The sequence below is a fragment of the Pungitius pungitius genome, chromosome 15 (genome assembly GCF_949316345.1).
Source record: "Pungitius pungitius chromosome 15, fPunPun2.1, whole genome shotgun sequence".
NCBI lineage: Eukaryota > Metazoa > Chordata > Actinopteri > Perciformes > Gasterosteidae > Pungitius > Pungitius pungitius.
Window position 1 is genome coordinate 14,965,580 of NC_084914.1, and position 21,538 is coordinate 14,987,117.

General features: G+C 43.9%; 1 protein-coding gene across 1 annotated transcript; it reads right to left on the reverse strand.

Moving 5' to 3' along the window:
• Positions 1-466: 466 nt before the first annotated feature.
• On the reverse strand, positions 467-7,356 carry LOC119209869 (uncharacterized). Its single transcript, XM_037459482.2, has 3 exons — positions 7,191-7,356; positions 753-7,089; positions 467-651 (listed from the first exon to the last, which is right to left on the reverse strand). The coding sequence occupies exon 2, from the start codon at positions 6,832-6,834 to the stop codon at positions 3,514-3,516; it is 3,321 nt and encodes a 1,106-aa protein (XP_037315379.1). The 5' UTR covers positions 6,835-7,089; positions 7,191-7,356; the 3' UTR covers positions 467-651; positions 753-3,513.
• Between the last annotated feature and the right edge of the window lie 14,182 nt (positions 7,357-21,538).

Here is a 21,538-nt window from a genome sequence, read left to right on the forward strand (position 1 = left end):
ACGTTACGTTAATGTTCTCTCACAAGGTCATTCTGAGCACCAGGTCCCACAATGCTGCTAGTTTATCAAAGTTAGTCAAGTCAAGTAGAAACTACACTGTAAAACTCACTAACTGTTTGCTAGCTGTTTTAGTTGAAGTGGCACACACTGCGGGTTTATTGGTTTAAGAACTTTAAGAACTGTCACCAAACCACGTACACGACAACTTTTCCAGGCATTTCTCCGGAAAAATGCATCCGCGGTGCTCCTGTACCTGTAGCAGTGCAATACCACCTCTCACCACTGATGGGTGGGCGCTGTTTCCCCAGCATATTAGAAAAGGAGAAACTCAATCAAAGGTGGAAGGGAAATACAAAAAACGAATATTACAGACAAATCTTTCATACTTTTATTGGGATGATATTGGGGGAAATTTTAATTTTTCTAGCAAGTCCTTATCAATCCCTATGTCGCGCTTGCAGTTTCTGCAAACTAAACCATGTTAGGTCCCATGTCAGCCGAAGTCCCACAGTCAAAATAAAGAATGTATGCCGCCCTCGGTATATGTGTTCCGATACACCTAGGCAGTTAGATGAACTCTTTCCCCACATCACCACTCTGAAGACGGTCCTTCGTTGTCCACAGGTTTATTGACATAGAGATAGAGTAAAACTAAAACACACAAAAGACATAATAAACACAAACGAAATGTATTGTCTTGTCATAAACATCACACAAATATAATCTGAGCAATAAAACAATTCAATACATACCAACGATGCTATCAAAAGGAATAGAATGCAGGCAGACTCAACTGAATAGAGAAAAAACAACTACTACAAAAGGCAGTTCTGAGCCGACTCACTTCCTGGTTCCTGTCACCTGACAATTTCCAGTTTTCAAAATAAAACGTATAACATAGATTTAACTTTTGTAACAAAACACTCCCCGCCTGGCGTGAATACACGCCACCCAATAAATCCTAGACAGTTTGCTTCACTGGGCCTCTGGGGGGAGAAGAAGCACTATCTCTGAAACAGGCTTAAGAAAGAGTTTGGTCACTCCTGTTCGTGTGACCTTGATCTCGACCTTTCGCACCTTCCCGTCTTCGCTAGGGAAAGTCTGTGTTACCAGTCCAAGAGGCCATTCATTTCTTGGTACTTGACTATCCTTGAGGATAACAACACTTCCTGGGTTGATGTTTGGATGAGTGGAATGCCACTTCTTGCGTGCCTGTAGGGTTGGGAGGAATTGCTTTCGCCATCTGTCCCAGAAGGTGTTAGACAGGTGCTGTACCTGCCGCCACTGGCGCTTGTAGAGGTCTGAAACTCCAAACTCTCCGGTAGGAGCAGTCAAGACATTCACTTTTTTGAGTGAGAAGGGCAGCTGGAGTGAGCATAAACGAATCCTTAGAGTCGGTTGTCACAGGAACAAGAGGTCTGCCATTTATAATGGCTGTAACTTCTGCCATGAAAGTCACCAGCACCTCATGGGTAAGTTTGTTCTTCAGCTGAAGGAACATGGAGTCCAGGATTCTTCTTGCAAGACCAATCATTCTTTCCCACGAACCCCCAAAATGGGAGGCGTGCGGAGGGTTAAAGGTCCAAGAGCAACCTTGACCTGACAAGTAAGTCTTCACAGTTGTGTTGTCAATGTTTGAGGGTATTTTCAACTCCCGGCAAGCACCTACGAAGTTGGTGCCACGGTCTGAGCGGATGTGTTTGACAGGGCGCGCACAGCAAGAAAGCGCCTTAGCGCGTTGATGAAACTGGAAGTGTCAAGGGATTCTATGACTTCAATATGAACCGCTCGTACACTCATGCACGTGAAGATTACGGCCCATCGTTTACTGTGTGAGTGGCCTCCTCTTGTTCTACGTGAAGAGACACTCCAAGGGCCGAACACATCAAGCCCAACATTTGTGAAGGGAGGTTCTGTTGAGAGACGGTCCGCTGGAAGACTGGGCATCTTTTGAATAGTAAGTGGGGCTCTAAGCCTTCTGCAGGTTATACACTGGTGAATGATGTTACTCACTTTTCTTTTACCACCAACTATCCAAAAGCCAGCTGTACGGACGGCTCCCTCTGTAAACAGACGGCCTTGGTGATAAATTTGTTCGTGGTGATGCTTGATGAGCAAGGTTGCAACCTGATGTTTGCCAGGAATGATCACTGGAGTCTTTTGGCTCTGATCAAGGTTTGCCTTGTGGAGGCGACCTCCGACTCTCAGAAGGCCGAGTGCATCAATGAAAGGATCCAGATTTTTGAGAGGACTACCTTTAGGGATCTGCTCATGTTTTTGGATACATTTGATCTCTTGACTGTAGACTTCCTCCTGTACTGCTTGAATGATGATGTGCGACGCTTGATCAGACTCCTCAACGGTGTATCCTGTTTTGCAGTGATGCCAGCCCTTACAAGGGCTGTTCTTCAAAGTCCGGTTGAAAAGACGGGCTATGTGTATGAGGCGAATAATGGCCCGAGTTAGCGACTTCCAGGATGAGAACTTTGAGAATCGTTGAGAACCGAGCTGCTTGGATGTTGTTGTAGTGCTCAAAGTGGATACCAGAGGGCGAATTTCTGCGTCTGAATCCGGGTCTACAAGCTCATGGGTGCTCTCTGAGGTACTTGTCTCCGGTGTGTACAGAGATTTGGGTCCGCTGAGCCAGTTTGTGTCGTTCAAACGTTCTGCAACGACAGAACGTGTAGCGTGATCTGCGGGGTTCTGTTCTGTTGACACATAGCGCCATTGATCTGGATGAGAAGATCTTCGGATACGTAATACCCGGTTACTTACATACACATAAAAGCGCCTGGTTTCATTAGAAATGTAGCCAAGGACTACCTTGCTGTCTGAGTGGAAGGTTGTAGCATCGAGCTGAAGGTCTAACTCTGCCAAGATTAGGTCTGCTAACTCCACTCCAAGCACTGCTGCGCAAAGTTCCAGTCTTGGAATTGTTTGCTCAGGACGGGGGGCCAGCTTGGCTTTGCCCATTACAAATCCAACATGGTTATTTCCAGCAGAGTCAGTGACTTTTAGATATGCCACAGCGGCGATAGCTTTCGTGGATGCGTCAGAAAATACGCACAATTCCCTTTTGACGGCTGTTGCAGGTGAAGTTGTAGTGTAGGCTCTGGGAATAGAAAGCTGGGACAGTTCTTTCAAAGATGTTCTCCAAGATGTCCATAATTCCTCCATTTCTTGAGGCAAAGGAGAGTTCCAGTCACTTTTCTCAGTTGTGAGCTCTCTCAGAATAGCCTTGCCTTGTATAGTGACTGGCGCTACAAACCCTAAAGGATCGTAGAGGCTGTTGATTGTGGACAAGACACCCCGACGAGTGTAGGGTTTCATCTAATCAGAGACGCTGAATTGGAAGCAGTCGGTCTGGAGGTCCCAATTGATCCCAAGACTACGCTGCATCGGCAGCGCATCTGCGCTGAGGTCCAGGTCTTTAAGGTCTTTTGCACGATCTTCAGCCGGAAAGGCCTCCATGACCTTTTTGTTGTTCGCTGCGATCTTGTGAAGCCGTAGGTTTCATTTGGAGAGAATATCCTGTGTTTTTTTCAGCAAGTTGACTGCAGCTTCGACAGTGGGTAGGGACTTCAATCCATCGTCTACATAGAAGTCACCCATTACGAAGCGTTGCACGTCAGGGTCAATGTGGTGCTCACTGACCTGAACAGACTGGTGCAGTCCATGAATCGCTACTGCGGGTGAAGGGCTATTTCCAAAGACGTGGACTGTCATTCGGTACTCCACAATGTCTTTGGAGGGGTCGTTATCTTGGAACCATAGAAAACGTAAGAAGTTCCTATCGTCTTCTCTTACTGAAAAACAATAGAACATCTGTTCTATGTCCGTTGTAAAGGCGATTGCTTCCTTTCTAAAGCGCATCAGCACACCGAGCAGCGTGTTGTTCAGGTCAGGGCCAGTCAACAGCACGTCGTTGAGCGACACACCATTGTACTGGGCGCTGGAATCGAAGACCACTCGGATTTGATTTGGTTTTCTTGGATGGTACACACCAAAAATTGGCAGGTACCACTGTTCTCCACCCTCACTGGGAGAAGGGGCCAACTCTGCGTGACCGTTCTTGAACATCTTGTCCATGAAATTGAGAAAGTGGTCTCTCATTTCAGGTTTCTTTTCAAAGTTGCGCTTGAGCGACTTGAGACGGTTCAATGCCTGTGGCCTGTTATTGGGGAGCCGTTGACGTGGGCATTTAAAGGGTAATGGAGCTACCCAACTGTTGTTTGCATCTTTTGTTAGTCCTCCTTTCATTATTTTCATGAAGGAGAGGTCTTGGATAGATGGAGCCATGTTGTTGTCGTCTTTGGTCTGCTTGAATATGTTATGTCCTAGGCTGTCAACGTCAGAGTTTGATATCTCCTCAGGATGTGGTTGGAGGTGGTTTGTGTCCTGGGTGTCACCATAACTTTCCTTCACATGGAACACGTTAGGACACGGGTCAAAAAGAGTAGGGCGTCCCCGTTCCGTGGTGTTAGTGTAGAAGGCACTGACTGTTGGTGGCTTGTGAACGCGACCTAAACACACATTGCCTACGATGACCCATCCCAGATCCAACTTCTGAGCATACGGTAGGTTGTGTGAGCCATTGACCTGTTTGCGGACCTTATGGACTCTGAGAATATCCCTACCTAAGAGAAGCATAATTTGGGCCTGTGGGTCGATCTCTGGGATGAGGTGTGCAACGGACTTCAGGTGTGCGTGATGAAAAGCTGCGTTAGGAGTTGGAATCTCCTCTCTGTTGTTTGGAATGTCATCACATTCTATGAGGCTGGGTAGTGGGATGCTGACAGTCTTATCCAAAGATTCCACAATGTAGCCACTGGCCCTTCTTCCTGTTGCTTTCTTTACTCCAGCACATGTTTTCAATGAGTACGGAGCACTTGGACTTTGGTCATTGAAGATTTCGAAGAACTGTGAACGAACTAGTGATCTGTTGCTCTGTTCGTCCAGAATCACATACATTTTCACCGCTTTGTCAGCGTGGCCGGTTGGATACACTTTCACGAGGGATACTTTAGAGCAGGATCGGCCCGTCATGTCTCCGCCACAGACATCTGTACATTTGGTGGCAACATGGGGTTGTGGAGAGCTATCCTCCTCCCCGCCATGCTCTGGAGCAGAGTCTGTGCCTTCAACCCAAGGTGCAGGTCCAGGGTGAAGCGCTGTGTGGTGTTTTTCACTTTTGCATTCATAGCATCTAACATTAAATGTGCAGTTCCTTGCAATGTGAGATGATGAAGCGCAGCATTTGAAACAGATGTTATTCTCTTCTAAGAATGTCTTACGGTCGTCAATGGGCTTTTCTCTGAATGCACGGCATTTGCGTATGGGGTGAGGTTTTTTATGGATTGGACACCGTTTTTCACAGTCGGCGAATTTCGTTGAGAGTTCCCTAGGACCGGAGGTGTCTTTTGGAAATATCTCTGTTTTGTGAACAGAGACTTCACGTTGTCTGTTTGGCCTCCAAGTTTTCTCTGTCCTGGGGGACATGTCTGAGTAAGAGACAAAGTTGAAACTTGGGTCGTTTTTGACACTGGCTTCATGGCTAACAAAGTTTACGAAGCAGGCAAAGGGGGGATATGACACGTGATATTGCTGCTTGTAGGATGCCCCAACTGACGCCCACTTTTCCTGCAGACCAAAGGGGAGCTTCTGTACAATTGGGTTGACGCCTCTTGCTGTATCGAGGAAAGAGAGGCCGGGTAGGTCTCCTTCTGCTTTGGCTGACTCTAGTTCCATCAAAAGATCACTCAACTTTGTTAGTTTTGAATAATCTCGATTTGTTATTTTTGGAAAGGCGTCAATACGTTTGAACAGAGCATCTTCTATTACTTCCGCGGAACCATATGATTGTTCGTGTCTGTCCCATATCATAGCCAAGCCTGCTGCTGGATGGTTGATGTGTATTGCTCTTATGTGCTCGACGTGTTCTGATGACTCTTTGCCGAGCCACTTGAATAGGAGATCCATTTCCTCGCTTGGTGTCAGGTCCAAACCTCTGGTTGCGTTTTGAAAAGAACGTTTCCAGGCTCTGTAGTTCTGAGGTCTGTCGTTGAATTGAACTGTTGCCACAAGCTCACGACGAGCAAAATATCTTACAAAGTCGCTAATGTTGGAGTTTTCATTATTGGTGTTTGAAGATGTGGGGTAGGATTTAGGAGCAGGATGACCTTGGTCGTTTTGACGTCTAAGACCTTGCTCAGGAGTGGCATTGTGATGGAACCGAACATTGTGTGTCGTGTCGACCTTCTCATCTTTGTAGATGTAAGGCTGCTGTGAGGTGAGGCGAGTTGGTTGAGAAGCTGCATTGTGACCATGTGTATGATGGGAAGCTAGATTGGCTTGAGCTGGATGGAATGAGTCTGCTTCAGGTTTGATAGATGACGTTGGAGTTTGGTAGTTAGGGCTTTGCTCTCTTTTTGCTATAACACCATCATCAAGCAGCTGAGCGTCTGTGTTTGCTGATTCAGCTTGGTCAATCACGTATTGTTCTGTGCGTTGTGCAGCTTCCAAAGAACTCAAGTCCAAATTTGACATCAAAGTTTGTCTTTCGCTATTTGCCTCTACCGCAGCTTCAAGGGCTTCGGCCTCAGCTATGGCTGCAGCTGTCTCTTTCTTGTAATTGAGCATTTCTATTGAGGCCTCTAGCTTAGCTTTTTCTAGCTTCAGGCTCATTTCCTCTTTGGCGTAGGACATGCGTGCCTTTGCTGCCTCGGCTCTCGCTCTCGCTTTTGCAGCAGCAGACCCCGTTGATGTTACACTTGAGTATGTAGCAGAACATGTAGCGCGGGACCGCGTCTTTAATGAAGCTGCTTTCTCGGACATGGCGTTGTCTATTGACGTACCTCTGTTTAGACACCGCTGTGATGGTCATCCACTGGTTGCGTGTGATGACGTTGTTAGCAGCGTCCCTCAGTTGGCTGCGTTATCTTCCCGCTAGAAAGCGTTGTTTTACTATGCCGCCCTCGGTATATGTGTTCCGATACACCTAGGCAGTTAGATGAACTCTTTCCCCACATCACCACTCTGAAGACGGTCCTTCGTTGTCCACAGGTTTATTGACATAGAGATAGAGTAAAACTAAAACACACAAAAGACATAATAAACACAAACGAAATGTATTGTCTTGTCATAAACATCACACAAATATAATCTGAGCAATAAAACAATTCAATACATACCAACGATGCTATCAAAAGGAATAGAATGCAGGCAGACTCAACTGAATAGAGAAAAAACAACTACTACAAAAGGCAGTTCTGAGCCGACTCACTTCCTGGTTCCTGTCACCTGACAATTTCCAGTTTTCAAAATAAAACGTATAACATAGATTTAACTTTTGTAACAAAACAGAATGAATACATGCTTTATTATCAACATTTACATTTGTTGAAGCTGGTAATTGGCAAAACGACATGTACATATTTCCCTGTATCGATATATGCTATAAAGTACAGGGATATGCTAATAAGGTTGCCGGTCAGTTTGTCCACTTTTCCTAATATATTTTTTCAATTTGATCCCCCGGTCGAACATCCCACCACGTGCTGGCTATTCAGATGATAATGTTAAGAGATGGGAGAGAGAGATTCAAATGATGATATTAGAGGAGAGCGATGGTTAGAGAGATGGCTGCTGTCACCGTTATGCGTCCATGACACCTCAATGTGCCATAGTCATTTGCGTGTGTGAATGTGTGTTACTGTGTGTGTGGCAATATGAGAATTGATGCAGAGGGCTGACCTCCTCGGCCCCTCTCATTTCCATTCAGCCATTTTAGTTCTTTTTCAGAACCGGCGGAGCCATTGTGGCTCAACCGGGGAGCAGTTTGTCCTCATTAGAACTGTTCTGAATGAAACCAGAGAACAAAGCAGGCTGCTGCGTATACACTTTTTGATGTTGTGTAACAGCCGAGAAGAGAGTGAGCTGTCCTCTCATTTATCATTGCATGGTTAATTAGTGTTTACCTTTTTTAATACACATGCCATTTGCACAAATTAGAAATTAACACGGTTGTGATTTATGAATAGAGGATAAGGATGCCAATAAAGAAATCATTGCGCAGTTTCTGCGTGGCTCATATTTTGTAAAGCACCAGAGATGTGACACAAGCATCTGTTTATCTGCAAGGGGATCGGTGGGCCTGATGATATGTGAGCTCCAATGACCATTATTATACCGAGAAAAATGTCTTGATATATAAGTCTTTGCTGCCACGCCGACGTTATGGTTATGGATTAGGCACATTCCGTAAGTGCGGGACTATGCTGTGAGCGAGGCAGAGACGTATCGGGCGTGTAAAAACTGAATCTGTTATGTAGTAAATCATTTTTTCAGCCTGCTTCTTTTTTCCTTTACACCTATACCACCCGTGCAGGGTCATATTTTTCTAGGCAAAATATTTAAAACGCCACTTCTTCTTCAGCTTCTCCATCGGTTTGGTTTGCCTCGCCTGTTTTATCCAATTTGACTTTGTCTTCGCTCCCGTCTTCACTGCAGAGCTCGCTTACCTGCGCACTCCTTTGTCCTCCCGTCTTCTCCGAGCTGTTTCATGTACAGACAGGTAACAATCAGGCTTTTACTGGAGGCACTCGGGTATGAATGGGGACCGTATCCTCAATACACCTGTCAAAGGTCATTTTACAGTGCCGGAGACTAAAACACAGCCATACACACACAGGACAGATTCACGGTAGAATGGAGGGCAGTTAGTGACAAATGGTGACAGATTGATCCAGTGCAAGTCCAGTCGGTGTCACCTGGAAACATGTGAGAGGTGGATTCAGTGTGTGACTGTGTGTGTGTGTGTGTGTGTGTGTGTGTTGTTTCCTTCATTGTTTCTCTGTAATGCCACCACATCAAAGCAAAGGCCTACAGAATCCTGAACCAACGGATTTGTCAGATGAAGAACTAAATGCACAGTTATAACTGCACTGTTATACCTGTGAAGATTTGCGTGGTGCATTCAATTGCAATCACAATAATCACTATTACACTACTATCTATTTTGAAAGACAACTTAAAATACTGAGACTTTAGTGGCTGAAGAACACACAGGCTATAAAGACAAATAAACATCAGTCTCTGTGGAGATGAAAATGAGGCTAAAAGAACTCGCTGTGCACTACTTGTATGACTACAGCACCATTGTTACATTATCAGCTCTTAACGTCAATGATGGGACCCTAATCTGTGATTGCGAGTCCAAGGTGCCACCACTAGGTCACTTTCAATAGAATATGGCGACTAAGTCAGTGGCCCTACACGTCAAACTGTGGCACTCAACATTACCGTGGTGATGCTGGGAGTAAAAGAGGAGGTGAGGTCCAGTAGTATAAAGAGACATAACGTTAGCAAAGGGGGGATGTTCATTTGGATAGTACATGGATGGGTTTCTCTTACACAGGACTTAAACCCAGGTGACCAGTGTCCTACGCTAAAACAAAACATCACTACGAAGTGTACATAACATTGTGCACAAAACATAGTCTAGGTTACGCAATGTCACTACTTATCTATCTGCAGAGGTTTACGAGACCTTACAAGGTTGTGTGCATGACATAACTCAAGTTACACATATTTGGTACCTTTATCTAATTGCAACAGTGGCGAGATTAAAGGGAACAATGGAGAGAGGGATGCAAAACTGATTCAAACATTCACATATATAATTGAGTGATATATCTCATTTCACCTCTTTTTCCACATATTAATGCCAACTACAAAATTGTCAAAATGTGAAACAGCAGTAAAAAGAGGGTAAATTGTATGAAGCGATTGCAGTGTCCTCCTGTTCACCACAATAAATCTCTTCTGCTTTGTCCTGGTTTCACCTCCCTCCAGGCTAAACATTCACTCTCTCATTCCCGCATTGAAAATTATGAAAATCACCCCCATAATATTCAGCCAGAGCCTGTTATATAAATTTATATATAGCAACCTTATTAAATCAGTTCAAAGTAGGACGTTCCCATGATTACATTGAAGTGAAGGGGGGAGGAGGAAGGGCATACAAAAAGAGGCGAAAAGGGGAGAGGGAATGAAAATCAATGCCACTCGGTAATTGCGTATTACAGCGTTATTTTGTGCATTGATATTGATAATACGTATGTTTACATTTGCTGTGATTAAAATCAATGCCGCAAAGTGAATTATGACAACGTGGCCTGATGGGACGGCTTTATGGCTGAGAGGGACTAACGAGGTGGTTGATGGTGAGGAAGGATTGCCTCCATCCATCTCTCCACTGAAAACTTCCTGCAAGGGAGCGAGGGAGCAGGGAGCCAGGGAGCGGTTCGCATGGACTGTCGCAGGTAAACTTTTCTCAAACATCTTATGAGGCGTCTGGGTCCAAACCAAACACAAAGTTAGGAGGGGGGGGGGGGGGGGGGGGAGGGTTAACACGCCGTCAGCGTGGCTTTATTTAGAAAACATAAAAGCAATTGTGGGGTTCTTGGGTTAAGACGTCGTCCACTTGCAGCCGGTCCCACCGGGATCAAACACACATCCAAAAAACAACTTAAAGCGTCCTGGGTTTTCCTTCTTTGCCTAGGACAGAAATGTGGTCATTAGCCAGGGGTTGATTTCAATATCACTTCTCTACAGGGTCGAACAAAGTGACGTCTCAACTTACCGCCCGATGGTGAGCGTTCTGCTCAGGCTATGAGCCGGGCACACACAGAGAGGCCAGGGTGCAGCTCCTGTTATGCCGCTACCCTTATTGGCAACTCAACACAGCCGTGCTCCTGTGAGCGGGGCTGGGAACATATCACCCTGATTGAGGATTAATCTGGGGACGTACCTCCCATCAATGACCCGCCCCAAGAGCTGCACCCCCCTCTGCGTACGCTGGTGCTGCAATAGAAACTCTCACCTGATCGAGGGCAGGTTAGGGCCGAGACTAGGGCACAATCTCCAAGATAATTTAAGTGGGGATTTCATTGTGATTTTAAAACTCAATACATGATTAGGTGGTGCACTGAAGGATCTATTCAAACAGCACAAAATAATTCATTATCTAGTCATTCTTATGTGGAGCAAAATCTATAAAAGCTCAAAGCTGAAGGATCCAAACTAAGGTCAAAGAAGGACCAACAACTTTACTCCAAACAGAACTAGCATCAGTATTGGTTGGACAAATTAAAATGTCCAAGATGCCCATTGATATTTAGTTGATGTTAGTTTCTAGGATTGCAATGTCTGTTTGTTTCTCCACTACTGGTTCAGACCAAATCTCAACAACATTGGGATGGGACGGAGATTGTGAGAGATACCTTTTTTTACAGACTGAATAAAAGTTAAGTTGGTAACCCCATAACTTTTGCCGCCATCATAAGGTCAACATTTTGATTTGAAGTGTTTTCAGCATGCTGATTTTAGTACTTAACTAAAAGCAACACCGTACATTACCGCAGGCTTACGGAGCTACATTCTACCATATATGTAGACTGTTATTCCTGTTACAATGTCTGTGATGTGACCCCCCTTCTTGCTATCGCTTCCTTCTCACTGAGAGCTGTTGAGCACAGTTCCTTTACTAACACTGTTATGTGGCTTTTCAGATGATCCGTTCCATGTTGGCTCAGTGTTTTTGGCATCAGGTGCCTCGGCTAAGTGTACGCTTCTCCATTGTGTAAATGGGTTAGGGGGTGTTTTTGAAATTAGATCCACACGGAGGCGTTTAAATGCCCTCTAATATGTACACATACAGTACGTGCACATGCATTATAAACACGGCCACGGACACCAATACACATCTGTGAGCTCACCGCAGCTTCCTTGGAAACCACAGAGAGCCACGTCCGACAATGCAGAGATGTGGGAGAGTTATCGGATATGCACACACTGCCCCAGGTACGTTCCTGCCCTGGTGTGCTCTCACTGGTTCGCCGCATCTGCTTTACAATACAAACCATGTGCTGTTAGAGACCCCATCATTTATTTCCTCAGGACAACTCTTGATTTGAACCGCTTTGTCGAATCCAAGCATTTTGACAATTGAAAAGTACTACAGCATGCATGTGTACTAGTGCGAGCAACAAATCCTGATCCTTTCTCAAGGTTAAGTAAACATGATGAGAGAGTAATGCTTTCACACTTGCCAAATTGTTGTTTAATGACTATGGGAAACCACTCCTGACTTGAGAGCGTTGTACATTAACATGCCGCAAATACGCTTTGGCTTCCACAAACAAGTCGAAACACTCCACGTGTGGTTGTGTGTGTGGTTGTCTGTGTGTGTGTGTAAATTAATATGGGACACATTTGTTTATTGACCAGTTTGGGGCAGAGGGAAGCACTTTCAGTCTAGGTGCCAATCCATCGCTGCATGTTAGTGAAACCACCCAGTCCATTAAGCCAAATTCATGAAAATGGCTTCTTGTTTTTTCCAACAAAAATGGAAGAGAGGAAGGAATATGAAGAGCTTAATAGAGATGAATGAAGGAAATGTGTGATTCAGGTAAGGAAGGTAAGGGAGGAAGAATCCCAGCAGTATCTTCCCCCCACACCCACCTCCCTATTCAGTCTTAGTGTTGTTAAGTTTGTTAACTTGAATTCAAATGTTCTGCAGCAGAGGTGACCCAAAGGTGTCGAGGTGAGTGGAAGGCAGAAAGTTAATTAGGAAAAAAGACAAACATCCTTTCTCTCTTTATATATGAACACTATGCATGTGTGTGTTTGTGTGTGTGCATGAGCGTCACGTTTCTGGATAAGTGGTGCCGTTTGAGGTATCCTTGATTGAGCTTAAATTAAGTGAGCGCTTTAGTTTCAGGCCGGCCATTATTCAAGCCAGTGCCACCTGTATATTTGATCATATTTTAGCTAGAAGCCAGTTTTGAGCCTGTCCAGCTGCCTTTTGCTGTGTTAACCTGCTGCTGCTGCTGCTGCTGTTCCTCAATCTGTTTCACATTAAAAGCTTTCCAGGTTTTTATGGGCCTCCCTGGAGGGCTTTTATTGTGAAAGATCTGCAGGACGTGTTTATTAACAGCAGATTGACTGCTAAAAAACGTCATAAATTTTCAAATGCCAAGACAACTTAGAATTAGAGACACACTTTAGAGAGATGTCTCTTTGCTTTCCCATCTCTTGACTTTTTAATATGCTGCAGATGTTGCTCATCCAAACTCAACCGTACTTTTAAACCACAGATGTCTTCCTGCACTGACTCTTCACATTAAAAGCCTCCCATTTGAAAGAACTTAATCAACCGATCAAAAACACTGCAAAGTAGATGCACTTGGAAGTAATTAGTCTTAAAAGTATTACCATGAAAACGAATCTTAGACTGTGATTATACAATGTGAAACATTCTTGGACATATGATTCCCCATCATTTACAAGTCTATTTCAAAATCTCTCCATATCGATTTACAGAACATGAGCAAAATGACAGTTAAAGGGGTTTTATTCTACTAAAGCTGAAGTGCACTTTCGCCTGTAAGCAATGGAACATCGCTCCCTTTCTTCCTCGATGGTGTGTACTTGTGCTCTTACGTTGAACTGAACATGGGTATATCTGTTTTCTTGTCCCCAACCCCATCAGTACTTTGTGTTGGGGGGCCGCGTGTGTGTGTCTGTGTGTGTGTGTGGATCGTTGCGGTGTGCGAGCCACGGGGACAGTGAAATATAGCCACAATTAGCCCTGGACACAGTTCAATGATGATAGAGAGGCTCGGCACCCCTTAGACCATGATTAAAAGGCCTGCCCAGCCCACCGCTGATAGAGACAACTGATCCCACATTATTAGTAGTACGATCACCACCCAGCAGCAGCAGCTTCATTCTAATGGGATCTCTCATAGTTTTTGGTCATTTACCATTTACCACTGAATGCATTTAGCTCTTGATTGGCGTGTTGCAGTATTCTGATTCCTCCACTCAATGCTTTTCATGTAGGTTTGAATCTAAATGAAGGGGCTTCTGCTGTAAATGTCACTTCCAAGTCCAACCCTTAGGTTATCTTCTGACAAATGTTCAGGAACAAATAACTAATGGGGACTTTGTTTTAATTTCAAATATCATCAAACACATCTAATACATATGTTATGCAAGTATTATATTTAATATGTTTGGGAATTGTTCATTCCATCTGAGTTTGGATTGGTCTGAAGCCTTCACTTTTTTAACGTTTTTTAAAATTATTTTTTCTATATATTCTTTCAACGTTGCTTTTTGCCTCCAGAGTTAAAACAACCTCCTCTCCTTTTTTTGTGAATCCTGAATCCTGTCCTAGTGAAACTATTTCAGATCTCTGCCGCTTTGTGACCCTTGCACCTTTTCAACATGGGCTGCATACTGTTTTCCGTTCCCTTCCTCTATTTTCTTTCCTTCTTTTTTCGCCCTCACTTCGCATCCTCCCCTCAGTTGCCGCCGCGCTCGTAGATCAATGCTGAGACCTTCTTTATCTTTTACACATCAGTAGTGCGGCGCCGTTCAGCCCTCCGCCCCATTTATTCTCAACAGCTTTTTTTCTTTTTTACATTATAATGCTGCTGCTCTGTCTCTATTTCAGGCTGCTCAGGGATGACGCTGCTGATCTGACTGACCTCTGCGCACAGAGAGACAAAAAAGGCATCCATGCACACAGATATATGCATGTGCATGGACAGTCCACACAGGCACGCCCGTCTGAGTGTAAGCAAAGACATCTGAGGACATCGGCCATGGAAGAGGTTCAAAAACACACATAAGTGGATCCATTCGTGCAAGACGGTGCACACTCATGGACACAGAGAGGTGTGCCGCGACACACACACACTCACAGTTGTGCTGACCATGGTGCAGATATACAACCACAATCACAGCGTCCCTGTCCAAAACTGTGTGAGGAAAGTCAGTCTTTACAAAAAAAAATGAGAAAGGTTGATAGATGGAGGCCTGGTAATGAAATGGAGACATCAAGGAGCATGAAGGGGGGGGGGGGGGGGGAGGGGAGCGTGGAAAGAAGCTGAAAGAGAAAGAGAGAGAGAAAGAAGGGGAGAGAGGGGGGATAAGAAGAAGAATAGCCTTTCGCCTGTGTTCCATCAAGGGAGAAATTACACATTTACTAAGGTTTTTTCTTGAGACGACGGCCCTCATAGATCAAACCGCTTGGATGTACCAGCCAATTTTCAACATGAAATATAGACACCAGAAATGTATTACACCTGTGTTCTCTCTCTCTCCCTCTCCCACCCAAAGGTGGATGCATCTACATCACTGTCTCCCCCGCGTCTCTCTTCCCCTCTTCCTCAGTCCCTCTCTCCCTCTGACATGTACATTATGTTATCTGTCGCTACATCTGCTTGACAAATGGAGAAGTCGATCATATTCAATAATTATTTGACCTTTTTCTTTTGCGTTGTATTCCTGTTGCTCTTTTAGTGCAGCAACGTTGAGAAGACTTTTTAAAGTGGAGCAATTTACAAAATGGTTGGCTTTTGGCTTTGATACCATGATCCGCACTTTAAGGGACACCGTTTCACTTTTTTTTTTTCATTTGTATTTTTATTTATTAAAAGATGAATGAAAAAAAGGGATTTGCCATGGATGTAGTAAAAATATATAGATAAAAACAAAAGTAAAATCCCTTAATTTTTTTTAAATCTGCAATTAAAGATTTAAAATACTGCACATATTTTCGTTTTCAATAAAACATAATGATTTCAATCCCAAAATCATCATTTGTGGGCACTATAAAGCATGTATATTCTAGGTCTTTATTAATAAAACCTATTCATGTGAGGGCATATTTTTTGTTATTACAACAGTTTTTTCACCATATTGCCATTATTTATTCCCCAAATCCATTCCAGTTATAGGTACTGATGAAGACATTAATAAATGATTGTATCTGCTAACAGCTGGATACAATCTTTTATTAATTGTGTATACTGCTTATCAGTCCTAAATGGGGGGTTGAATGTTAAAGTGTAGCACACTTGGACAAACGTGACATCCAGGCGTGCGTTGAGTTCGATGAATCATTTATTACTTAACGGACAGTGGTAGAAGTGTGCACCAGCGCCAGTTTACAGGTACACTTGTTTTCCTCTTCTTCCTTCTTCTCTACATTTTTCTCCAAACCCGCGAATAACCCCTCCCGCTACACTTCCTGTACAAGGACCCGTTAGGTGACCTCAGTGCCTGTGTGGGCACCCCTTGTTCTCACCTAATCATAGATATATAATATACAGTATAATCAATCCAAGCACAGAAACATATGCCGGTTCCATAAACATAACTAGAAAAATCAAATCAACAGATAATGCAATAGGGGGGTGTCCACTTCCTGTAGCAACTCACTCTGGACCCCACAAAAGTACGACCATTATTTGACATCAGTTCAGGGGCATCCTGGGGAGGGGGGGGGGTCATTATAACACGGACCATAAGGAACCTAAAACAAACTAGTGGTTTAGTAAAGCTTAAGCGATAGTTCTGGAAGGAAGACTCCCCTTTCACGGTGGGTCAATAGGGCTGGCGTCTTAGCTGTTTGCAAACAGCGAAGGGGGCGGGGGAGGGTGGTTTCCACCAGTAACAAACAACCAACCAGAAGCGGCTATGGGTCGGGTGACCAATCATAGCATTGCTGTCAAACTATTTAAGGAGTGATCTTGGCGGGTCCTGTCAGCTGTCATTTCAGGTCGGACCAGACACAACCCTCCTCCACCCCAGGCACCTCCGGTCTAACAACAGGTGGCATCAGCCACTACAACTTTCTGGCGTCACCACCACCACCACCACCAGTGTCTGGACTCTAGGGGGGGAATTCTGGAGGAGCCGTACTGTATCGCCTCCCCCGATTATCCTGTTCGAGGATGGAGTCCAAATCGCCAAAGACTATAATTCTGTTTCATACGTAATAATGGGGTCTATTTGCAGAACGAGTCTCTCCTGATTGAACTGATTTTGATGTGAACAAATGGATCCAATGTATTTCAGGTTGAGAATATCAACATTCTCCATATCCCCGTGGTCTGCAGAAATACACAAAGGCAACATTTTACCCACCCGTCGACACTTTTCTACGCCCCGGATAATTGTACCTTCTCACATGACACAAGTTTTCGTCTAGAAATCACCTCAACTGAACTGCAAACAAAAAGGACACGACTATTTTTGTTTTACTGGGACCTTTTGAATACCACACCTGACACAATAAGGAAATTAGAGAGGTTAAAGTGAAAAAAAGGTGCTGCTATCACACTTCCATTGTTCACAGCGCTTGAGCTCCATGATGTCAGCGAGGTGTTGTTGCAGTCTGACCTGTTAATGCCCAGTGCGGCGTGAACAGCTGACACCTGGAGAGCAGGATGTGTTTAGTCCGCCGTACATCCTGCAACACCCACTCACAAATCTGACGAACACACACACACACACACACACACACAGACATGCACGCAAACACACGCGCGCAGGTTGAACGTTCTTTCAAATATTTTACACTACTGGAATCAAAATATATCACAGAAAAACATTAGAAATAAAGTATTTGAGCCTATTACCCGGAACATGACTTCCCAGCGATGATACAAGTAGAAGCTTCAAGGAGATTTTAGGCTGTAAAAATATACAAGATTTTTTTTTCCAGGAGCAGAGATAAAACATTCAAAGTATGAGGGCTGAAATTATCTTTCATAATGACTTTGTAGTTTGGGACCAGCAACCGCTGGTTCTAGTTTTCGAAGATGATCTTTCTCTGTGTAAAGGTGATAAAAGCGTGTTTTACAACATTTGACATATTGACATTGATGTCTAACAACATCACGAGGAACTTTTAACAAAGAATCTGTCTGAAGTGTAATACTGACGCCTCTATAGGACATTACAGAGACTATTCCTATAAAGTTGTCTATGCTAATTCCCACTCGGTCAGAAATCAAGCAGGTTACTACATCCTGTCCAAAAAGCACCGACGCCTGGCCGCATTACTGGGCCCTCTGGAGGGACCCGTCTACTGTAAAGTAGCTTTCGAAGGACTGCCACAATAAACAAGAAAGTTCCTTACAGTAAATTTAAAGGTACATATTAAACGTTGCGCTAATATATATTTTTTCCTATCAACACCCTTTTTTGGTGTACGTCCCCCATCATTCTCGTCCCCATTGTGTCCAAGAGTAGAAAATAAAACAGCTCCATTGAGTCCACTGGACGCGCCTGTTCCACGTGGAAACCCAGAGAAATATTCAATGTTGAGTCATAGTTTTCTCCTGCTTCCCACCAAGTGACACACAAATCAAAATAAAGTAGCTTCAATGTCTTACACATTATTATTTTGAAGAAAAAACTCCATATCACAAAAAGTTTCACATACACCGCCCACTTCATCACGCCACGATTCCCGAGTGATAGATGCTGTGATACAGGAGAAAAGAGGGTAAGTAGAGGGAGGATCTTCATGTAAAATTCACTTAGCTGCCATATGTTTTTTTCCCCCTTGTGGGACAAGATTAATTGCGTTATAACTTCTTTTAGGTTGGGACGGAGGGAGAAAAATGGCAGCGGGTGCAAACTACTCCCTCCTCCTCCTCCTCCTCTCTGTGGCGACCATCTCTTAATACATCCTGAGAAATTGAGGTTAAGAGGGGATATCCAGGGGGTTATCTGGCGTTGCGGGACTCGGCGTGCGGAGATTGATGGTCTTAAGGGGCCGGGGTGCAGTGGTCATATTCATATGGTAATTCCTCCCCATTGTCCCTACGGAAACCGAGGCTTTCTTTAATCTGAGAGGGAGGCCTCCTCTCCGTCTCTCTGCCACAACCAAAGCCCGGCGTCACTTTATCATCTCCACAGATGCTGATGATGATGACGACGTCTGGATGGATGTATCAAAGCAGCATGTTCCGTGTGTGTTAATCAGAAAGTAGGAGAGGTGGGAGCATTGTTGATGGATAATGTTAGATGGTTGGGGGGGGGGGGGGGTGTATGGTGAATACAATGATAACTCTATACTGACTGTTATTTTAATCCCCCATTCTGCCAGAAAAAGGAGATAACTTCCATCCGTTTGTGACTAAGAGGCATTTACAATTTCCACTCCAGAAGTCCAATTTTTAGATATCAATCCTTTACACTTGTAAATCCATCTATTCAAACGTCTGGGATTGTATGAACGCATTATGCCTTCTTTATATTTTTTCATTTGGTTATCTATTTTGTGACATTTGTATTTTGCAAAAGGGGCATATTTGTTCAAATTGAACTATTAGCATTTATCAAAGTCAATGAAAGCCTCATCTTTTAAACCTTCAGCCAAAATCCGCAACTTTGCATGTGTTTGTACCCTCCGACAGATAAATTACATTCTTTAATGCTCATGGTCTCTAGTGCCTGAGGGGAAGGGGACTAAAGAATCAAATGTCAATTTTACGAACAAATTTTAGAGCCGCCGTTCAGTACGGATGCAGATAATGTGCAGTAAACCTGCCTGCAGTCGATCCATACGCTCACAGGGTGAATCTATGCATGTGGGCCCCCGTCTCCCATAATATATGGCTTATCTATATACTTGGTGGATCTATATATCCAGTACATGGCTGTTCAATAGCAATGCATCTGAGCCCAGTAGATAGACAACAAGACGTCTCCTCTGAGAGTCCAAAACATGGTTACCCACACACACCCACACACACAAACACTTTTTACCTGCACTCAACCAAAGCCTGCTTGAAAATGATTGTATATATTTATTTAAATGTTATATTTATAACCACAATGCATCTGATGTGTGAATCTTCTATCGTTGCCTTTTCTTCTTTTTTCTTTTCACAATCTGGTTATGGAGATAAGAAAAATATAAACATGCCAGCATAAACAGTAAATGCCAGGTGTACATGGAAAGCCCCGAACTGGTGAGAGGACTCACACCAGGGACCCTTCCTTCTGTGTGAGAAAAGAGCTCACCGCTGCACCACTGTGTCGCTATCACAAGTTAAACTTTCACTTCAAGGTAATTCTGAAAACATGGCCGCTAATATTAAATCAAGCAGAGTTGCCGTTTGTTGATAAATAATAATAATATAATATATAATATATATATAATATAATATATATATATATATACTGTATATATATATATATATATATAGTACTGTTGGTCAAAGTACTATAAACCTAAGTAGAATTTCAATATAAAGTCCATATCATCACATTCAAACCATGTTTTGTTGATGGACTACTTCCATTAAAGTTGGACCATCCAATGGCTTGAACTTCAGTGTAAAGATTGCCACAAAGAAAGGGAAACACAGTCCAGGAAGTGAAAGTAAACAATAGAAATGAGTTCTGCCAATGATTTTTCTTAACCGAAACAGATATAGAGAGACTTAGCAAGGTGGCACACAGACACTAGGGTACACACCACAGTTTTGATTAAGTTGGGCTGCAGTGATGCTCTGATCGCTCTCTTTAACCACCAACCATTGACTTCCAGCCCACCGCTGCTGCTGAGAGCACTTTTCCCTCAGATCAACACTCACACACTCACACACACTCTCACCACCGCCTCCTCTTCTTAATCAATACCCGTATTAATCATCCAAAATATCTGTGTGACAAACCAATTATTAATCTGCACCGTCAAGTCCAATACAGGGATAATGAATTTAGTGGTAAAGCTGTGGACTCCATCCGTTCATTAACTGCTGATGGCTGCGGTAATGACTGCTCAATGTCACCCAGGATATTCTACCGCTATTGATGAAGCGGCAACGTTGGGTGCGCACACCAACTCGCGCACACACACATACAGTATGCATTCATAGGGAGAAGTGTTTACACATTTAGATACAGTTACAGGTCACCAAAAACAGGTCACAATAAAGATGTCCACTAGAGGGTGTCCTCTCTTCCTCTTCCATCCCTTCCTTTTTCTCCCCTCTCTCTCCATGTACGTCCTGACATCCCCTCTCCATCCCCCCTCCCTCTACAACTTCCTCCCTTCCGTCTTCCTCTCACCCTGTACCCCCCCTCTTTATATTGATGTCTTCACTCCTCGCTCCAATAAGCATCTAATCAACAGCAGAGAGGATCAGATCAGATCACAGCAGAATGATGGATCTGGGAATCATTTACTGGGACCAGCCCACTCTGCTAAACCCCTGGTACGCACCGTCAGGATGATAGCCTGATGAAATGATGAGCTCTCCGTTCCACTCCACGAGTCCACTGCTAAAAAAAAGCTGAGGAAACTTTAGGATGGGGAATTTGACCCCTCTTTTTGGACTTTAATGCTGAATAAAAGTCAATTTGTTGAAAAAGAGTTGAAGTACATACACTTCTGTTCTTACAGGAGTTCTTATTTGGAACATCTTTTGTGTCAATATGATAAGGTTTCAACAATCAATCAACAAAATGAATTATTCAGGGTCACATGTTGGTCTGAACCTTCCTTAGAGAACTGGTGGAGGTCACACGACCCGACCCGCACGTAAAGACGACACACGCAGCATGCTGCAGCAAAAATGGACGCCGGCTGGAGTCAGCGAACACGGCTTCATTTTGAAAGTGTCATTCAGTTGAAGCCACCAAATTTTGTCTGAAGCAATAA

Bases quoted from the DNA above. Each gene is read 5' to 3' on its own strand.
- LOC119209869 (XM_037459482.2), bottom strand. From the start codon at position 6,834: ATGTCCGAGAAAGCAGCTTCATTAAAGACGCGGTCCCGCGCTACATGT.